Consider the following 15,587-nt stretch of genomic DNA (forward strand, 5'->3'; position numbering starts at 1 on the left):
AAGCACCCCGCGAATAGAAGAGCTCCATCTTCAATCATACTCGTTGAGTTCAAGTCCTATATAGTGACAATTCTGTCACAATAATGGTGGGTGGCCTTGGGTGAGTCACTTAATTTCTTGGACCTGGAAGATGCCAAAAGTTTATGGTAACTCAGAGTCTCCTACTATCTATGGGAATTGGACCTATCCTGCAATAGTAAAGGTATTGTTACGCGCAAACTTAGGGAATAGTCTGAGGAAACCTCTTTGATACCCGAAGGCAAAGGTCGTCTTCACAACCAGGCGCTGGAAGCCAGGAAAGGGCCAGAACTGACAGCTGTTGCCAAGGTGACCAGTTTTTGACACCTTTCGGCAGACTGAAGCGGACACTTTCAGCTGAGGGGCTGAATCGTGGCGTCACTTCCTGCATAAAATGCCGCCCATGCACTTGGATTGGTCGGCCATCCTGCTTGGACGGACGTCCCGCCCTCTGGTTGTTCTCGCTAAGGTGGGTCGGTAGGAACCATGGCGGCTCTGACTGATGTGCAGCGGCTGCAGGCCCGAGTGGAGGAGCTAGAGCGCTGGGTGTACGGGCCGGGCGGGACGCGCGGCTCGCGGAAGGTGAGAGGTCTGTTCTGGTGGACCCTATCTGGAGAAGGGCAAGAGCCGGCTTTTGGCTCGGCCCTTGGGATGGATGTAGCTGCTGCAGTCTTGTCTTCCGCAGTCCGGCCTTTGAAATAACATAGGTACGAGACCTCCCAGAGCCCATTTGATCCTCGGAGTCCGTTCCCATGGAGGGATCTGCGGGTGGTCAGGCCTGCTTGAGTGGGCTCTGTGCCAACTGTGACTAAGACTCTCCATCCCTTTGGGGGTTAGTTGGGAGATCTGACACGCTCGAGAAGCTAACGGGAGTTTCACTAAGAGCCGAAGTTTACAATGGGAGTATTGTCATGGAGCCCTCCGTGATTAATTGTTAAATGAATTGTGCAGAGAGAGGTCCATGGGACCCCAGAGGAGGCAGAGCAGGGGTGGTTAAGGAAGCTGCAAGGGGCAAGAAGTGAGGTCTGAGAGGGCCAAGATTAAGAGGGGAAGGGATTGGATACTGGGTGCTCAGATGTAGACTGGCACTCCTTTGCACTAATGACTGAATTTTGACAACTATGAGGCTTAGGTGCCCTCCTGTCCTCTTTCTACTATGGGAAGATCTTTTACTGAAAACGTTCTGGGGAATGTCAGGCATATCCTGGAGCAAAGTACATGCAAGGTAATGATGTCTGTAACACTTCTTGTGAAATTAGTTGTAACTGGCAGATTGTGTTCCCATTTGAGCTTCTCAAACATTCTTTTCCTTTGTCATCTATGATATTAGCCTAGCCCTCCTGATTTTCCTTCTACCTGCTTCTTAGTCTATTTGCCTTCCCACATATTTGCCCTTTGAATATTGTAATTTCTCACCTTCTGCCCTAAAACTTGGGTGACTACATTCACTTCCTTAGACTTCTCTATTTGACCCTTTAATATGGGAATTCCTTATCTTCTACCATTAAGCTCTATGTAGATTCACTCACTTCCATAGTTTCAATTACTATTTACATGTCATTATGTCTCAAATGTGTATCTCTGGCCCAAATTTCTGTTCTGAAAACCAGACTTATATGTCCCATTGTCTATCAGACTTTTTCACTTGAATGTCCAACAGACATCTCAAACTCATTCTACATGCTCTTATCTGTACTCTCTCTCTCTCCCCCCTAACCTGGTTATCTTCTTTATTCCCCAATATAGGGCTTGTATCATTATTGGGATACTAGTTATCATTTTTTTTTTTTTTTTTGGCGGGGGCTGGGTTTGAACCCGCCACCTCTGGCATATGGGACCGGCGCCCTACCCGCTGAGCCACAGGTGCCGCCCAGACTAGTTATCATTTTTATTTTTATTTTTTTGAGACAGTCTTACTTTGTCACCCTTGGTAGAGTGTCGTGGTGTCATAGCTCACAGCAACCTTGAACTCTTGGGCTCCAGCGATTCTCTTGCCTCAGTCTCCCTAGTAGGTGGGACTATAGGTGCTTACCACAATGCCCAGTTATTTTTAGAGACAGGGTCTTGCTCTTTCTCAGACTGGTCTCAAACTCCTGAGCTCAAGCAATCCACCCGCCTTGGCCTCCCAGAGTGCTAGGATTGCAGGCGTGAGCCACCATGCACCACCTGGGGTACTAGTTATCTTAGACTCTTCCATCTCCCACCCTAGAGTTGATGTGTAAGGAATAAGACTAGAGATAGGCCAGCCAGTTTGGGTCCTGGTACAATCATCTACTCATGAGGTAATGAAGGCCTAGATAAGGATGCTTGCATTTCTCATGCCCAAGCCTGGGACTTAGGAACCAGAAATTATAGTATATACTATACATTCCATATACTCTAAAATACTTCACTATCTCCCCAATTAAATTCGAAACTCCACAAGGAGTACCTGACTCTCTCTCCCCCCTCCCACTTCATAATCCCTGAAGGTGGGGCTGCATCTCCTCTAATACAAGAGAAGGGGACCAATCTAGATTACTAGGATTCAGGTTTGCTAGTCTGGGGGAATGAGGGTTCTTTATTTCCTCCAAGCTTTGAGTCAGGTGGTACATCTTGGAATTAATCTCTTTTCCCTTTCAGGTGGCTGATGGCCTGGTCAAGGTGCAGGTGGCTTTGGGGAACATTGCCAACAAAAGGGAGAGGGTAAAGATACTGTACAAAAAGAGTAAGTGCTTCCATGATGTGCCTCCCTGTACTATTTCCCATGTCTGTGCTTCCTAGAACCTGTCCCTGGCCTTTCAATTCATTAGGTCACTGAATAGCCCTTTGGGGATAGAAAAAATATGAAGACATTTCCTTGCACCAAATTCAGTTGGTGAATTGGGGTGTGCTTTTCTTTTCTTTTCTTTTTTGAGACAGAGTCTCACTTTATCGCCCTTGGTAGAATGCTGTGGGGTCATAGCTCACAGCAACCTCCAACTCCTGGGCTTAGGTGATTCTCTTGCCTCAGCCTCCCGAGTAGCTGGGACTATAGGCGCCCACCACAATGCCCAACTATTTTTTGTTGTTGTTGCAGTTTGGCCGGGGCCGGGTATATGGGGCCATCGCCCTACCCACTGAGCCACAGGCACCGCCCTGGGTGTGCTTTTCTACCTTGTGGATAAACCTCAGGTTTATCCCGAGGTAAGTTATGACAGTGTCCTAAGTCATGGGATGACAGCTCTGTCTGAAAACTCCTTTTAAAAGGGTTTGAGATTTCCCCAGGCAAGGTTAGATGGCAGGAAAGAAATTAAGAACTGAGAGCTCCAGCCTTTGTTCAGCCAAACCTTTTTGATCATATCAGAGCTAGTAACCTGCTCAGGAACTAGAAATCAGACAAAGCTCTGACTTGTGTTGGTGGCACTGAGAGGAAAAAAGTCCTTTTCTTGGTGAGGATAGGTCATTGAAAATGGGAGGGCCCCAGGTTGGTGGCAGCAATTGTGTTTCAGGCTCTGAAACCTGAGGTCAGCCAAGAAGTGAAGAAAGTGGAGTGACAGGGAAGTGGGGATGGCAAAGACCTGCTGATAGGCCATTATGGGGTATCAGCTCCTCATTCAAGGCTCTTCCTAAGATTGACCAAACATCCTTCATAAGATAGAGCTCTACTCCCCAGCCCTATTAGTTCCATTTTCCATCTTTCTACTTTTCCAGTTGAAGACCTGATCAAATACCTGGATCCTGAGTACATTGACCGCATTGCCATACCTGATGCTTCAAAGCTGCAGTTCATTTTAGCAGGTAATGCTGGACTGTGTATGTACATGCATCTGAGGATGTGGGTTATGGAGGAGGTTGGGTACAGAAATGGTCTCCTCTTCCAGTCTTCTCATGGATATATCCCCCTGGAAGCTGCTCTCTGGAATTCTGGGCTGAGAATCCTGTGAATCCTCTAGTAGGCATTGGGTGCCATTGGGTGCAATACACCTCTGGGCCAGCTGCAGGAAACAGTGGAAGCTACTCCAATGTTCTATCAGTAGCCTGCCCCTTGGATTTTTCTTCAGAACCTTCCTGCCTTCTACTCACTGACAGAGAGCTTCTAGGAAAGAATAGGGGTAAAGAGCATTGCCACTGGGGAGAAGGGAAAATATTGGGATGAGTTTCAATATCTTTCTTTCATGTAGGAAAGCTCTAGGATTTCAGAATTCTAGCCAGTAAGTATTGCCTTGTTTATTAGTCAGTCAGCCATTCCATAAGCTAAGGTTTTCTGAGCTTCAGTTTTTTTTTTTTTTTTTTTTTAGAGACAGAGTTTCACTTTGTCGCTCTCGGTAGCGTGTCAAGGCATCACAACTCACAGCAACCTCCAGCTCTTGGACTTAGGCAATTCTCTTGCCTCAGCCTCTCGAGTAGCTGGGACTACAGGCACCTGCCACAATGCCTGGCTATTTTTTGTTGCAGTTTTGGCTGGGGCCGGGTTTGAACCCACCACCCTCAGTATATGGGGCCAGCGCCGTACTCACTCAGCCACAGGTACCGCCCTTCATTTTTCATCCAAAAGATGTTTAATGATCATCTGCTATGATCCAGGCTCTCTAAGGTGAGAGGTATGCAATGGTAAACCAGAAAGTCTTTATCCTCGTGGGTACAACTAAAGCTAGAAAACTAGAGGAGACAGAGGATCTGTGCCTATAACTCAAATGGGAGATCAGTCTTCCAGGATACTGATCAGTACAGTGCAGCACTGAGGACTGGTGAAGATGGGCAGCTCCTGCTGAGAGGGTTGTCAGAGCTTCCAAAGGACCCTTGATCAATTGCCAGGGCTCTGTCACCAAGTTCAGATCTTCCCCTGCATGGACTCTTGAGGATGAACAGTGTCCTAAGTCATGGGATGACAGCTTCAGCCTCTCTATCCCTCCCTCTGGCACTGCCTCAAAGAGTGGGTATCCACTTGCATGTGAATAGCACAGTCTCCTAAATCATCCTCTTTACCATAATTTTTTCCTTTCTGCATGTGCAATCTCCACAAAAACACATTTCCAACCTCCCACTTTGCTCTCCTGGCTAGGATAAAGTCCTGATTCCTTAGCCTGCCATCCAAAGCCTTTCATCCCTCTTTGTTTCTTCTGCTATCCGTGCTCCAGTTCAGCTAATTGAATTTTTTTTTTTTTTTTTTTTTTGCAGTTTTTGGCCAGGGCTGGGTTTGAACCCATCACCTCCAGCATATGGGGCCGGCGCCCTACCCCTTTGAGCCACAGGCGCCGGCCCAGCTAATTGAATTTTTTCCTCGACTAATTGACAAGTATTCCTGCCTCTAAACATTTGCACATAACAGTTTCCTTCTTGAATGCCCTTCACACTTTATGGATTTCAGTTTATTGAAATCTCCTTTGCATACAGAGCCCAGCCTAGATCCTGTTTTCTTCAGTGGATTCTCCCATCACTGGCCCAGTTCTCTTTCAGCTTGTAATTGGCTGTTCCTCTGAGAGCCACTGAGCAGAACCTGTGTAGTACAGTCTACCACAAGTCTTCCCTTCCAGACTTTCCCAGGCACCCTTGGGGATGAGAAGTACTTTCTTTGAAGTACTTTGCTTCTTGTGGCCTAAGAAGTACTTAGTGAGTTTGTTGTTAGGAGGCTAGAAGATTTAAAACTTAGAAAAAGGTAGCATTTGGAGAATTCGAGAAGCTCCTTAGGCTCAAAATTGGTCAGACTAGAGGCATCCAGGAGAGGTGAGGGCAGGACAGGAAATGTGCACCTATAGAAGGGAGCAGTGATGGCCAGATGTGGTGGCTCATGCCTGTAATCCTAACAGTCTGGGAGGCTAAGGCAGGTTGATTGCCTGAGCTCAGGAATTTGAGACCAGCCTGAGCAAGAGACCCTGTCTCTAACAAAAATAGAAAAATTAGCCAGATATTGTGGCAGGCGCCTGTAGTCCTAGCTACTCAAGAGCTGAGGCAAGAGGATAACTTGAACCTGAGAGTTTGAGGTTGCTATGAGATATGATGATGCCACAGCCCTCAACTCCAGGGTGAAACTTTGTCTCAAAAAATTGGGAGGGCAGTGGGCATAGTTGCTGCCCAATGCTCCAGAGTTCAGCTGTCTCCCCTGCTAGATCCTCAGTCTCTTGCACTGGCTGAGTAGCAATGCCCAGGCTTGCTTCACTGCTATTGTTTTGTCTGTTTTTGCTTTAGAGGAGCAGTTTATCCTCTCTCAGGTTGCGCTCCTGGAGCAGGTGGATGCCTTGGTACCCATGCTGGACAGTGCTTACATCAAAGGTACCTCTCTATGGTTGTAACTCCACTACCTTGCTTGGGGAGGTGGATGAATGGGCAAGACTTCCGTGTACTTCAGTTGTTTCTCAGGTTGGGTTTGATCCTTGTCTTTATCTTCTTCCTGGGGATACCTGCCACCTCTGCTAGGAGTATGGAGAGCCCAGTTTCAGGACTTCAGAATTTGGGCCTAAGGATACTCCCAGAAGCTCTAGCAGCCCCCAACTCTGAGGATCCCTGCTGCCTTCTACCCCACTAGCATCTCTCCTTCGGGATGCTACAGAGTCCATATTTTACTGTCAGAATCTATGCCAGGTGCTGAATGTGTGTGAATTCTTTCTTTTGTACTGCCGAGAGCAGTCCCAGAGCCTGACTTTGACAAGCAGTGACTTTAATTGAATCCAGATACCCATCTTGTCTGTCTCTGAAGGTATTTCTCCCAGCTCCCCTTCCCTGCCCCTGATCAGCTACTGACTATTTCACAGCCATAAGCTGCAGGCCCAGCATAGTGGCCAAGGCTCTGGGTATTGGACACCAGCTCTTCTTCAGCCCACCTATAGGGTCCCCTTTCCCTAGGCCAGGCAGACCTGGCCCTGCTGGGCTGAGACCAAAGGGACAGGTCCCAAGATAGCCAATTTTTTTTTATTTGGTCCTACTTAAAGCAATGGAGTAGAGATAGGGGGCAACACTGGGGATGCCAAGGTTTTCTCTTCTCCTCAGGACCTGTATGCTCCCCTCCCCTGTAGGTCCTGGAGTAACACTATATAGGCAGGGAGCCCCACCACCACCTCCAGCTGCAGCAGTCAATGAAGCCTGGCATTTGTTTAGCTTCTCCATTCAATACTCTAATCCTACCGAAGACATAATAGACTATTGAGCAGTCCCGGGGGATGACACAAGCATCATTGGGCAGTGTGTGTTATATTTTACAGCTGTTCCTGAGCATGCTGCCCGCCTGCAGCGCTTGGCCCAAATCCATATCCAGCAGCAGGTATGGGAAGGGAGAGGACTAGAAGGGTGCGTAGAAATGGTGAGGTATCCCATCCCCACTCATGCCACTTGATAAGCAGCCTCGAGCCTTTCTGGCTTCAGTTTAGAGGAAACTTTATGGCTATCCCAGTGGTTCTCAACCTTCCTAATGCCACAGCCCTTTAATACAGTTCCTGTGGGTCGTGACCCACAGGTTGAGAACTGCTGGTCTATCCTGTTTCTTCCTAAGCCCTAGAGAGAGGAAAGGACTCACCTAGGGCCACATCCAGGGGCCTCCCAGAGTTGAGATATTCTGAAACACTAGAAGGCTGACATTGGGAGGTACCCAAGAATTCTTGGGGATGGTCTGTCCTTGACTGGGTGGAAGAGCTCTTTTATTATTCCCAGGCCCAACAGAGGAGGAGATAAGTACTAGGGGAATGTTTACTTAATGTGTGGCCTATTCCCCTTTCCATCAATCTTTGGACTGCCATGAGGGTACCTATCCTGGAGCCTGAAAGTACCCCTTTTAGTGATTTGCTCCTTTGATCCTAGAGCTAAGCACCACATTTTCTAGGCTCTGTAGGGAATGAGGGGTCCCTGATGAGGCAGGAAGTTTAGTAGAAGACGGGGGCTTTGCTCAGCTCCATTCTCTGCCACACTTTGGCAGGACGAGTGTGTGGAGATCACTGAGGAGTCCAAGGCTCTCCTGGAGGAATACAACAAGACTGTATCCTTTCTGCTCAGCTGGGCCCCTAATGGGTGCTGTCATCAAGCCTTGTCCTTTTGTCACACTAGTTCTCTCTCACACCATCCCAACCAGCCTGTCTATTCCCCCAGCCCCCACCCCTTTTAGTATATGCAAAATCTCCCCACTTCCTCACTCTGAGTCCTGTTCTCACCTTGACCTGCAACCAGACATTGCTTCTCTCCAAGCAGTTCGTGCAGTGGGATGAGCTACTTTGTCAGTTAGAGGCCGCCAAGCATGTGAAGCCAGCTGAGGAGTAACAGCTACTCCCCATCCCAGGGTGGACCAGGGCAGCCAGGCTCCAGGGCTATGTACCAACTGCCTTTGTAACAAGGCAGAGGCGGTTTTATATTTATTGGATATAAGGCCCACGTGTCTACTTAGGGCTCTGAGGTCCAAAGTCAGCTTACCTGAGATTTACAATTTGCACCCCCTTTCCCCATCAGTGTTCTTATTCCAGTGACAATAAACTGTAGAGATTACACAGCCAGGAGTGTGCTGGCTCTGTGGTCTAGAATGGGGTTAGTGGAGAGCTGAGCTGTCAAACTGCCTAGTGGTTGGACTGGAAGCTGTACTCATCTTGGGGCTCCCAAGACTAAGACTCTCATTTGATCTATGTGAATGGAACATGCTTTTATCCATCCATTTACCCCACATTTACCAAATACCCTCCAAATGTCAGGTGGGTGAACAAAGGTAGGGCTCACCTAACCCCTGCCCTGCAGAGAAAAATGACAGTCCCATAGGTGATCACCTGTTCCTTTGGGGCACAGAAGGAAGGAATGAAGCGGGAGGCAGCCCTGTGGGTGATACACAGGTACTTTCAGAGCCAAGGGAGCAACTTGTGTAAAGGCAGAGAGGATCCTTGAAATTCTTCTCTTAGGAGTCTACCTGGTGCCGCTAGCTGAGAAGAGGACCCCAAGAGGTTTGGCTAGAGGAAGTTTTAGGTTCTGGGGAGGGGAGTTGGGAAGGAGGGACGCGGACTAGAGTAAGCTGGGAGAAAGAGATTGGCCCCGCGCTCTACCAGGTGTTTGCTGCCCCCTTGTGGTTTGCGAGTGCTCTAGTTGCAGACCCCTTTCCCATGCTTGCGGGTCATCCCCACCTGTGCGATCTCATTGGCACCTCAAATTCAGTGTGTCCAAACTGGTCTGAAACCTGGGAGTCATCCTAGACTCAGAATTTCCTACTCTATCCAGACAGTTGCAAACCCTTCACCGAACTAGTATCTCTCAACTTAAATCTACTCTATTCCCTCTGCCATTTCTCTTGGTATTAATTCAAATAAAGATTTAACGAACATTCGAGCGCCTGTTACGTGTTGGGTCCCATATTAGGGTCCGTGCGGACAGTCCCCCCCCCCCGCACCCAGCCTCAGCGGCCAGGAGTCACCAGAGGCTGCGGCTCAGTTTCTCCCACCACTCCCTCCCCCGCTACAGCCAGGGTGAGCTGTGCACAAGATCTGATTCTACTAATCCCTCGAAACCCCGCTGTGGTTAGCCAGTGCCCACAGGATGAGGTCGAAGCTCAGCAGCAGCCACTCCAAACGGAACCTATCGCAGCCATGGTGAGCCCTACACACACACCTACATCCACCTTCACCCTTGCTCAACCGGTCAAATCCACTACCCTTCAGACGCAGGAGTCCTCGCATCCTTAGGACCCCTCCGCCTCATTAAGAGTGTCCCTGGCCCAGGCGTAACCGCGGAAACTACGCGCGTGTGTTCCAGGCACGGCTCTCTCCCGGCGCCTGCCCTCGGTTTCCCGGGCGGAGGGGCTGTGGGGCGCCTTCCTTCAGGCCCCGCCCCGGTGTGGCGAGCGCGGCCCCGCAGCCTGGGCGCGCTCCCGAACCGGGCGCCATCTTGGCTCCGGATAGAGTGTGAGGCCGCGGCGGTGAGAGCTGGAACTCGGCGGGAAGGGGTGTGGGGGTTCTCCGAGGTGGTGGGAGAGGGGACACCTGCTGCTTGGCCGCCGAGGCCCGTAGGACCCTGGGAGCAGCTCCTGGCGATGCAGACAGCTTTGGCTGGTCAGGAATCGCCCAAGTAGTCCCCCATGTTAAGCGTCTGCTCCCGGCTTTCTGACTGTCCTGGGTTGACGTGGATGGGGTCTCGGTTCTGTTTTGGATACCATTAGTTAAAGGCTCTTGGCTGTTTCCCGTGGGGCCTGGAGCAAAGGGACTTAATCCTGTCCTCTGGGAGTACAAAGTGAGGCGGCCTTGTCCCTGTAGAGCTCCAAGTGGGGAACACTCAGTCTGATTCTTAATCTGGGGTGAGGGGTCTGGCCTCATCCCAAGGAGCCCAAGGTAAGGAGGGCTCGGCCCCAGTCCTGGGGTGCTTGTGATGAGGATGCCCTGCCTTATCCCGAAGAACTAGGTGTTTAGAGAATTTGGTCCTGTTTCAGGAATTCCAGAATTGGGGGAGGAATGGGGTGTATGAAGTACAGCCCCTTCCCAGCTCCTCCCAGGCTGAGACAGGCACAACTCCTTGTGAGAAGCTGAGGAGGAGGGGATATGATCCCGTTCTTGGGAAGTCTGGGTTGAGGAGCAGGGCTGTATCCTGAAGGGAGGTGGAAGGGGTGGTGAACGATGGCCTGAAGCACACAGCCCAGCACTCATCTGATACTTCTCTGCAGTGGGCAGCGAGACTTGCAGACAAGACAACAAGCAGGATGGAGCATTACCGAAGAGCTGGCTCTGTAGAGCTCCCATCACCTTCCCCAATGCCCCAGCTACCTCCTGATACCCTTGAGATGCGGGTCCGAGATGGCAGCAAAATTCGAAACCTGCTGGGGCTGGCGCTGGGTCGTTTGGAGGCCGGCAGTGCACGGCATGTTGTGTTCTCAGGTTCTGGCAGGGCTGCAGGAAAGGCTGTCAGCTGTGCTGAGATTGTCAAGCGGCGGGTCCCAGGTCTCCACCAGCTCACCAAGCTGCGTTTCCTCCAGACTGAGGACAGCTGGGTCCCAACCTCACCTGACACAGGCCTAGACCCCCTCACAGTGCGCCGCCATGTGCCTGCAGTGTGGGTACTACTCAGCCGGGACCCCCTGGACCCCAGTGAGTGTGGCTACCAACCCCCAGGGGCACCCCCTGGCTTGGGCTCTGTGCCAAGCTCCAGCTGTGGCCCCCGACCCCGAAGAAGGGCTAGAGATACCCGGTCCTGAAGACTTGCTGAGCCAGGCTGTTCTCCAGACCTGAATGTTTAGGATGGAGGTGCCTTCTCTGAGAAGCCCTGGACTGCTCAACATTCCCATCAAAACTCAAGCCCACAGAAGTGGGCCTCCATGTCCTGCTTCTCCTTCCTTCTGGCACGTGGAAAGGGACTGCTATGAAGACTGACAGGTGTGGGATTTCTGCCAGATTCTGGATTGCATAAGAAGGGTTTATTCTTTCTTCTACCTACAGTGTGTCTGATGTACCTTCCAACAGAGGTTGGGGGGGGGGAGTTAGGAAATAAAGCTTTTGCCCATTTGATGTGGAAGTGTGATTACAGGAATGGGAGTGCTTGCCCTTTCCCTCTGGGAGCTAATGGGCTGGAGACAGGAAGGGTATGCTCAGTGTGGTGCTGGGAGGATCTAGTGTTGATAAGAACCCTCAGTCAGTAACCTGAATATATCTAGGCCCCTGGATGGCTCTTTGTACCTGCTTTGGGCTGATGTAGGGACTGGCAGGTCATACATTTCTCTCCATCTGCAGTATACGACTCAGGCCTGCCTGGGTTTGAATCCTGGTCTGTCACTTGCTAGCAGGTTACTACTCTGTGCCCTAGTGATCTCATCCATAAAACAGGAATACAATAAGGTTTACCTCATAGGATTGTTATGAAGATAAAAGAAACATAACATACATGACACATAGGTACCGCCTGGGTGCATAGTGATATATAAATGTTAATTGCTATTATTATAACAACGACCCAGTTTGCAAACATGCTCTTTCCTATCTTAAAAACATACCTTTAAGGGTGGATGTGGTGGCTCATGCTTATAATCCTAGCACTCTGGGAGGCTGAGGTGGGTAGAGCACCTGAGCTCTGGAGTTTGAGATGAACTCTACTAAAAATAGAAAAACTAGGTGGGCATTGTGGCACATGCCTATGGTCCCACCTACTTCGAGGCTGGAGCAGGAGGATTACTTGAGCCCAGGAATTTGAGTTGCCGTGAGCTATGACACCATAGTACTCTACCCAGGGCAACAAGGTGAGACTGAGTCTCAAAAAAAGAAGTCCAGGCATGGTGGCTGGTGCCTATAATCCTAGCACTTTAGGAGGCTGACGTGGATGGATTGCCTGAGCTCATGAGTTTGAGACCAGCTTGAGCCAGAGTGAGACCTTGTCTCTAAAAATAGCTGGGCATTATGGTAGGTGCCTGTAGTCCCAACTACTTGGGAGGCTGAGGCAAAAGGATGGCTTAAGCCCAAGAGTTTGAGGTTGCTGTGAGCTGTGAGGCCATAGCACTCTATCAAGGGCAACAAAGTGAGACTCTCAAAAAAAAAAAAAAAAACAAAATATACCCACACACACACCCTATAGTAACACACAATGGACGACCAAAAAAAAATGATAATAAAAACTCTCCCAGATTCCATCCTAGCCTTTTTACCCCTTGCTCATTTTCTGCCTCACTTCCCATGGATCTCGAGATTTTCTCCAATATTTCCAGCAGTCTGGGTGTCCATTCATGAGGAAATCAGAACGTTGGGGTTCTTCTGGTTTCACATTGTAGTGGGGTACACCCAGTAGTTTGAGGTTGCTGAGTGATACTCAACTGAGACCAGGAGGGGCTGAGATATTGAGAGAGAGTTGAGGGACTGGAGGTCTTGGTAAGGGCTTAGAAGAGGGGTGAGGTGACTATAGGGCCAGCAGATGGTGGTCAAAACTTCAAACTGCATCCTTTACTTTCCAAGGTATTTCACCCCTGAGTGGTGGAGGACCCTAGGAAAGGGGCAGGTGATGAGGATTCAGGGGATTTTAGGAGGGGTGAAACCTCAGTGGCTGCCCATCCAGGCCACTTGAATGCAAAGGGTCATGGAGCATCTGACACATCCCCTAAAGGGTGACTGTGATAACTGCAGTAACTCAGTTACCTTGCAAACTGACTGACTTCTCCCCCTTTCTCCTTGCAGTTCATTCAGGATTTTTATTTTATTTTATTTATTTTTTTTTTTGAGACAGAGTCTCACTTTGTCACCCTCTGTAGAGTACTATGGAGTCATAGCTCACAGCAACCTCAAACTCGGCCTCAAGCAATTCTCTTGCCTCAGCCTCCCTAGTAGCTGGGACTACAGGTACCCGCCACGATGCCCAGCTATTTTTGTTATTGTTACTGTGGTTTAGCAGGCCCAGGCCAGGTTTAAACCCACCAGCCCCGCAGCATGTGTCCAGCACCCTCCACTGCTGAGCTACGGGTGCCCTTTTTGTGTGTGTGTGCATGCGCGCGCACGCGCGTGTGTGTGTGTGCGTGTGTGTGTGTGTGTGTTTGTAGGGGCAGAGTTTCACTTTATCACCCTGGGTAGAGTGCCGTGGCATCACACAGTTCACAGCAACCTCCATCTCCTGGGCCCAGGTGATTCTCTTACCTCAGCCTCCCAAGTAGCTGGGACCACAGGCGCCCGCCACAATGCCCGGCCATATTTTTGTTGCAATTTGGTCGGGGCTGGGCTTAAACCCACCACCCTCAGTATATGGGGCCGACACCCCACCCACTGAGCCACAGGCGCCACCCTGTGTGGATTTTTTTGTTTGTTTTCGCAGGCCCTGGTCGGGTTCGAACCTGCCACCTCTGGCGCACAGGGCAGGCACTCTAACCATTGAGCAACAGGTGCCCAACCTTGCTGCTTTTTCTTTGAACATCACTTGTCTTCTGCCATCAAACAGTTCTTTATCACTGGGCCTCCAGAGCTTTGGGGCCAGTCTATCTTGCATGGTATTGATCTTTGGCTCATCATCCCATCTGCTGATGGCAATGGTGGAGGAATCATATGGAATAAGCATGGTAACCTGTGCTGAAAGTTGCACTGCAAGTCCTAAAGTCCCAAGAGGGGCATTGTCCTTCCCCTTTTTGGGAGCCTGCAGGAGGAATGGCAGGGAGGGGACGAGAGGGAGGTGGGCCCATTGGAGTCAGCCTGCTCAAGGTGAGGAGGGAACAAAAGAGTTGCTTATAATTCTTTGCTTTCCACTTCTTCCTTAATCCACTGCAATGTGGCTTCTACCTCTGTAATGTCTTAGAAAAGATTATGTACAAGAGGTAAGGAAATGGAGACAACTCTTTCAAGAAATTGGGTTATGAAGAGGTGGAGAGGTGTTAGCTGGAGAGGAGATAGCTGGAGAGGAATGTGGAGTGCAGAGTTTTTTTGGTTTTGTTTTGGTTTGGTTTTTCTTTTTGTTTGTTTGTTTTAATATACCAGCATGAACATGAGCATGCTTATAGGCTGATGGAGGAATCTAGTAAGGAAAGAAATTAAAGATACTTGAGATTGTGGATATTCACAACATGAAATTCCTGAAGGGGTGAAAGAGAATAGGACGCAGAAACATGGAGGTAGGAGCCTCCCAAAGGAAAGGGGAGGGATGACTCCCTGTAACAGGAGGGAAGGAGTTGAGGATGGGTGTGTGTATAGATAGAAATGGAGGGGAAAGTGGGACATGAGGGAATTCAGAAAGTATCTCCTTGAAGCCAGGAGTCCAGCTTGGCAGCTGAGAGTGGGGCAAGGACGCTGGTGGGAAGGAAATGTAAGATAGTTGTTGCAATTGGGAGGGAGGTACAGGAAGATGACCAGGCAAAGCTAAAATCCCAGTTTAGACTTGTGACTACGAACTGGCAGTGTCATCAGTCAGGGTGTGTGAGCTCCATCAGTACCAGGAAAAGCACTGTTGCCTACTTCCAGACTGGGGTTAAGATAGGCAGGAATGATGGAGAACTAGTGAGACTGGCAAGAGAGTGCACGTAGTGAAGGATCAAAGCATCCAAACTGAGAAGGGAAGTGAAAAGAGAAAAGGGACAGGGGTCAGTGCCGTGGACCGCCGGTCGATGGGCCTCAGTCCGAGGGTGTTCAGGGTGAACGGTACAGGTTGGTTGAAAAGGTCGACGCAGGAAAAAATGACAGACTGCCACACACCACGAGTGATGAAGAAAGCAGCTGCGAATTTTATTGAGTTTAGAAATTGGTATTTATACATTTTCTTTCTAAGGTTTAAACAATGTAATCGTTATTTTGCTTATGCTTGTAAATTATCTTTGTGTCTGCATATGTGGTTTATCATGTATTACATGTTTTCAAGGTTTTTACTTTGGGGAGGTGGTTTATCTTTTCAAGGTTTTTGCTCTAGGGAGGTGGTTTATTTTTAACACCTGGTTACTTCCTCTTATCTAGGAATGTCAAGGCTTGTGACTTCTCTTAACTCTGTAATTGTTCTCAGTTTCTTATAATTTCTTTTAAAAATAGCTGAACATATTTTTTTACGTATAATGCTTGACTACTTCTATATATATTTTCTATATATTTTTATTTTTATTAGTAACTATACTTTGATTTATAATTAATTGTTTGTTAAACATTAAACTATTCTATTGATTTGTATTACATATGAAAATTAGTGAAGCAAGATGTTTTTTTAAGTAAAGTTTTATTGCAGGT

General features: G+C 49.0%; 2 protein-coding genes across 4 annotated transcripts; both read left to right on the forward strand.

Annotated features, from left to right (window-relative positions):
• The first annotated feature begins 471 nt into the window (after window positions 1–471).
• Window positions 472–9,261, forward strand: DCTN3 (dynactin subunit 3). The gene is made up of 7 exons (XM_053570026.1): window positions 472–600; window positions 2,641–2,725; window positions 3,691–3,777; window positions 6,166–6,249; window positions 7,176–7,234; window positions 7,883–7,942; window positions 8,131–9,261. The coding sequence occupies exons 1-7, from the start codon at window positions 505–507 to the stop codon at window positions 8,218–8,220; spliced, it is 561 nt and encodes a 186-aa protein (XP_053426001.1). The 5' UTR covers window positions 472–504; the 3' UTR covers window positions 8,221–9,261.
• A 63-nt stretch (window positions 9,262–9,324) lies between these two features.
• On the forward strand, window positions 9,325–11,426 carry RPP25L (ribonuclease P/MRP subunit p25 like). 3 transcript variants are annotated; one of them, XM_053570124.1, is made up of 2 exons: window positions 9,325–9,524; window positions 10,589–11,426. In XM_053570124.1, exons 1-2 carry the CDS (start codon window positions 9,522–9,524, stop codon window positions 11,114–11,116), a joined length of 531 nt encoding a protein of 176 aa, XP_053426099.1. In that variant the 5' UTR covers window positions 9,325–9,521; the 3' UTR covers window positions 11,117–11,426. The 3 variants fall into 3 exon arrangements, with proteins under 3 accessions (XP_053426099.1, XP_053426109.1, XP_053426117.1); XM_053570134.1 differs by lacking the exon at window positions 9,325–9,524 and adding an exon at window positions 9,676–9,850; XM_053570142.1 differs by lacking the exon at window positions 9,325–9,524 and adding an exon at window positions 9,857–10,259.
• Window positions 11,427–15,587: the final 4,161 nt, after the last annotated feature.

This window comes from Nycticebus coucang, chromosome 2 (assembly GCF_027406575.1).
Source record: "Nycticebus coucang isolate mNycCou1 chromosome 2, mNycCou1.pri, whole genome shotgun sequence".
NCBI classification, from domain to species: Eukaryota; Metazoa; Chordata; class Mammalia; order Primates; family Lorisidae; genus Nycticebus; species Nycticebus coucang.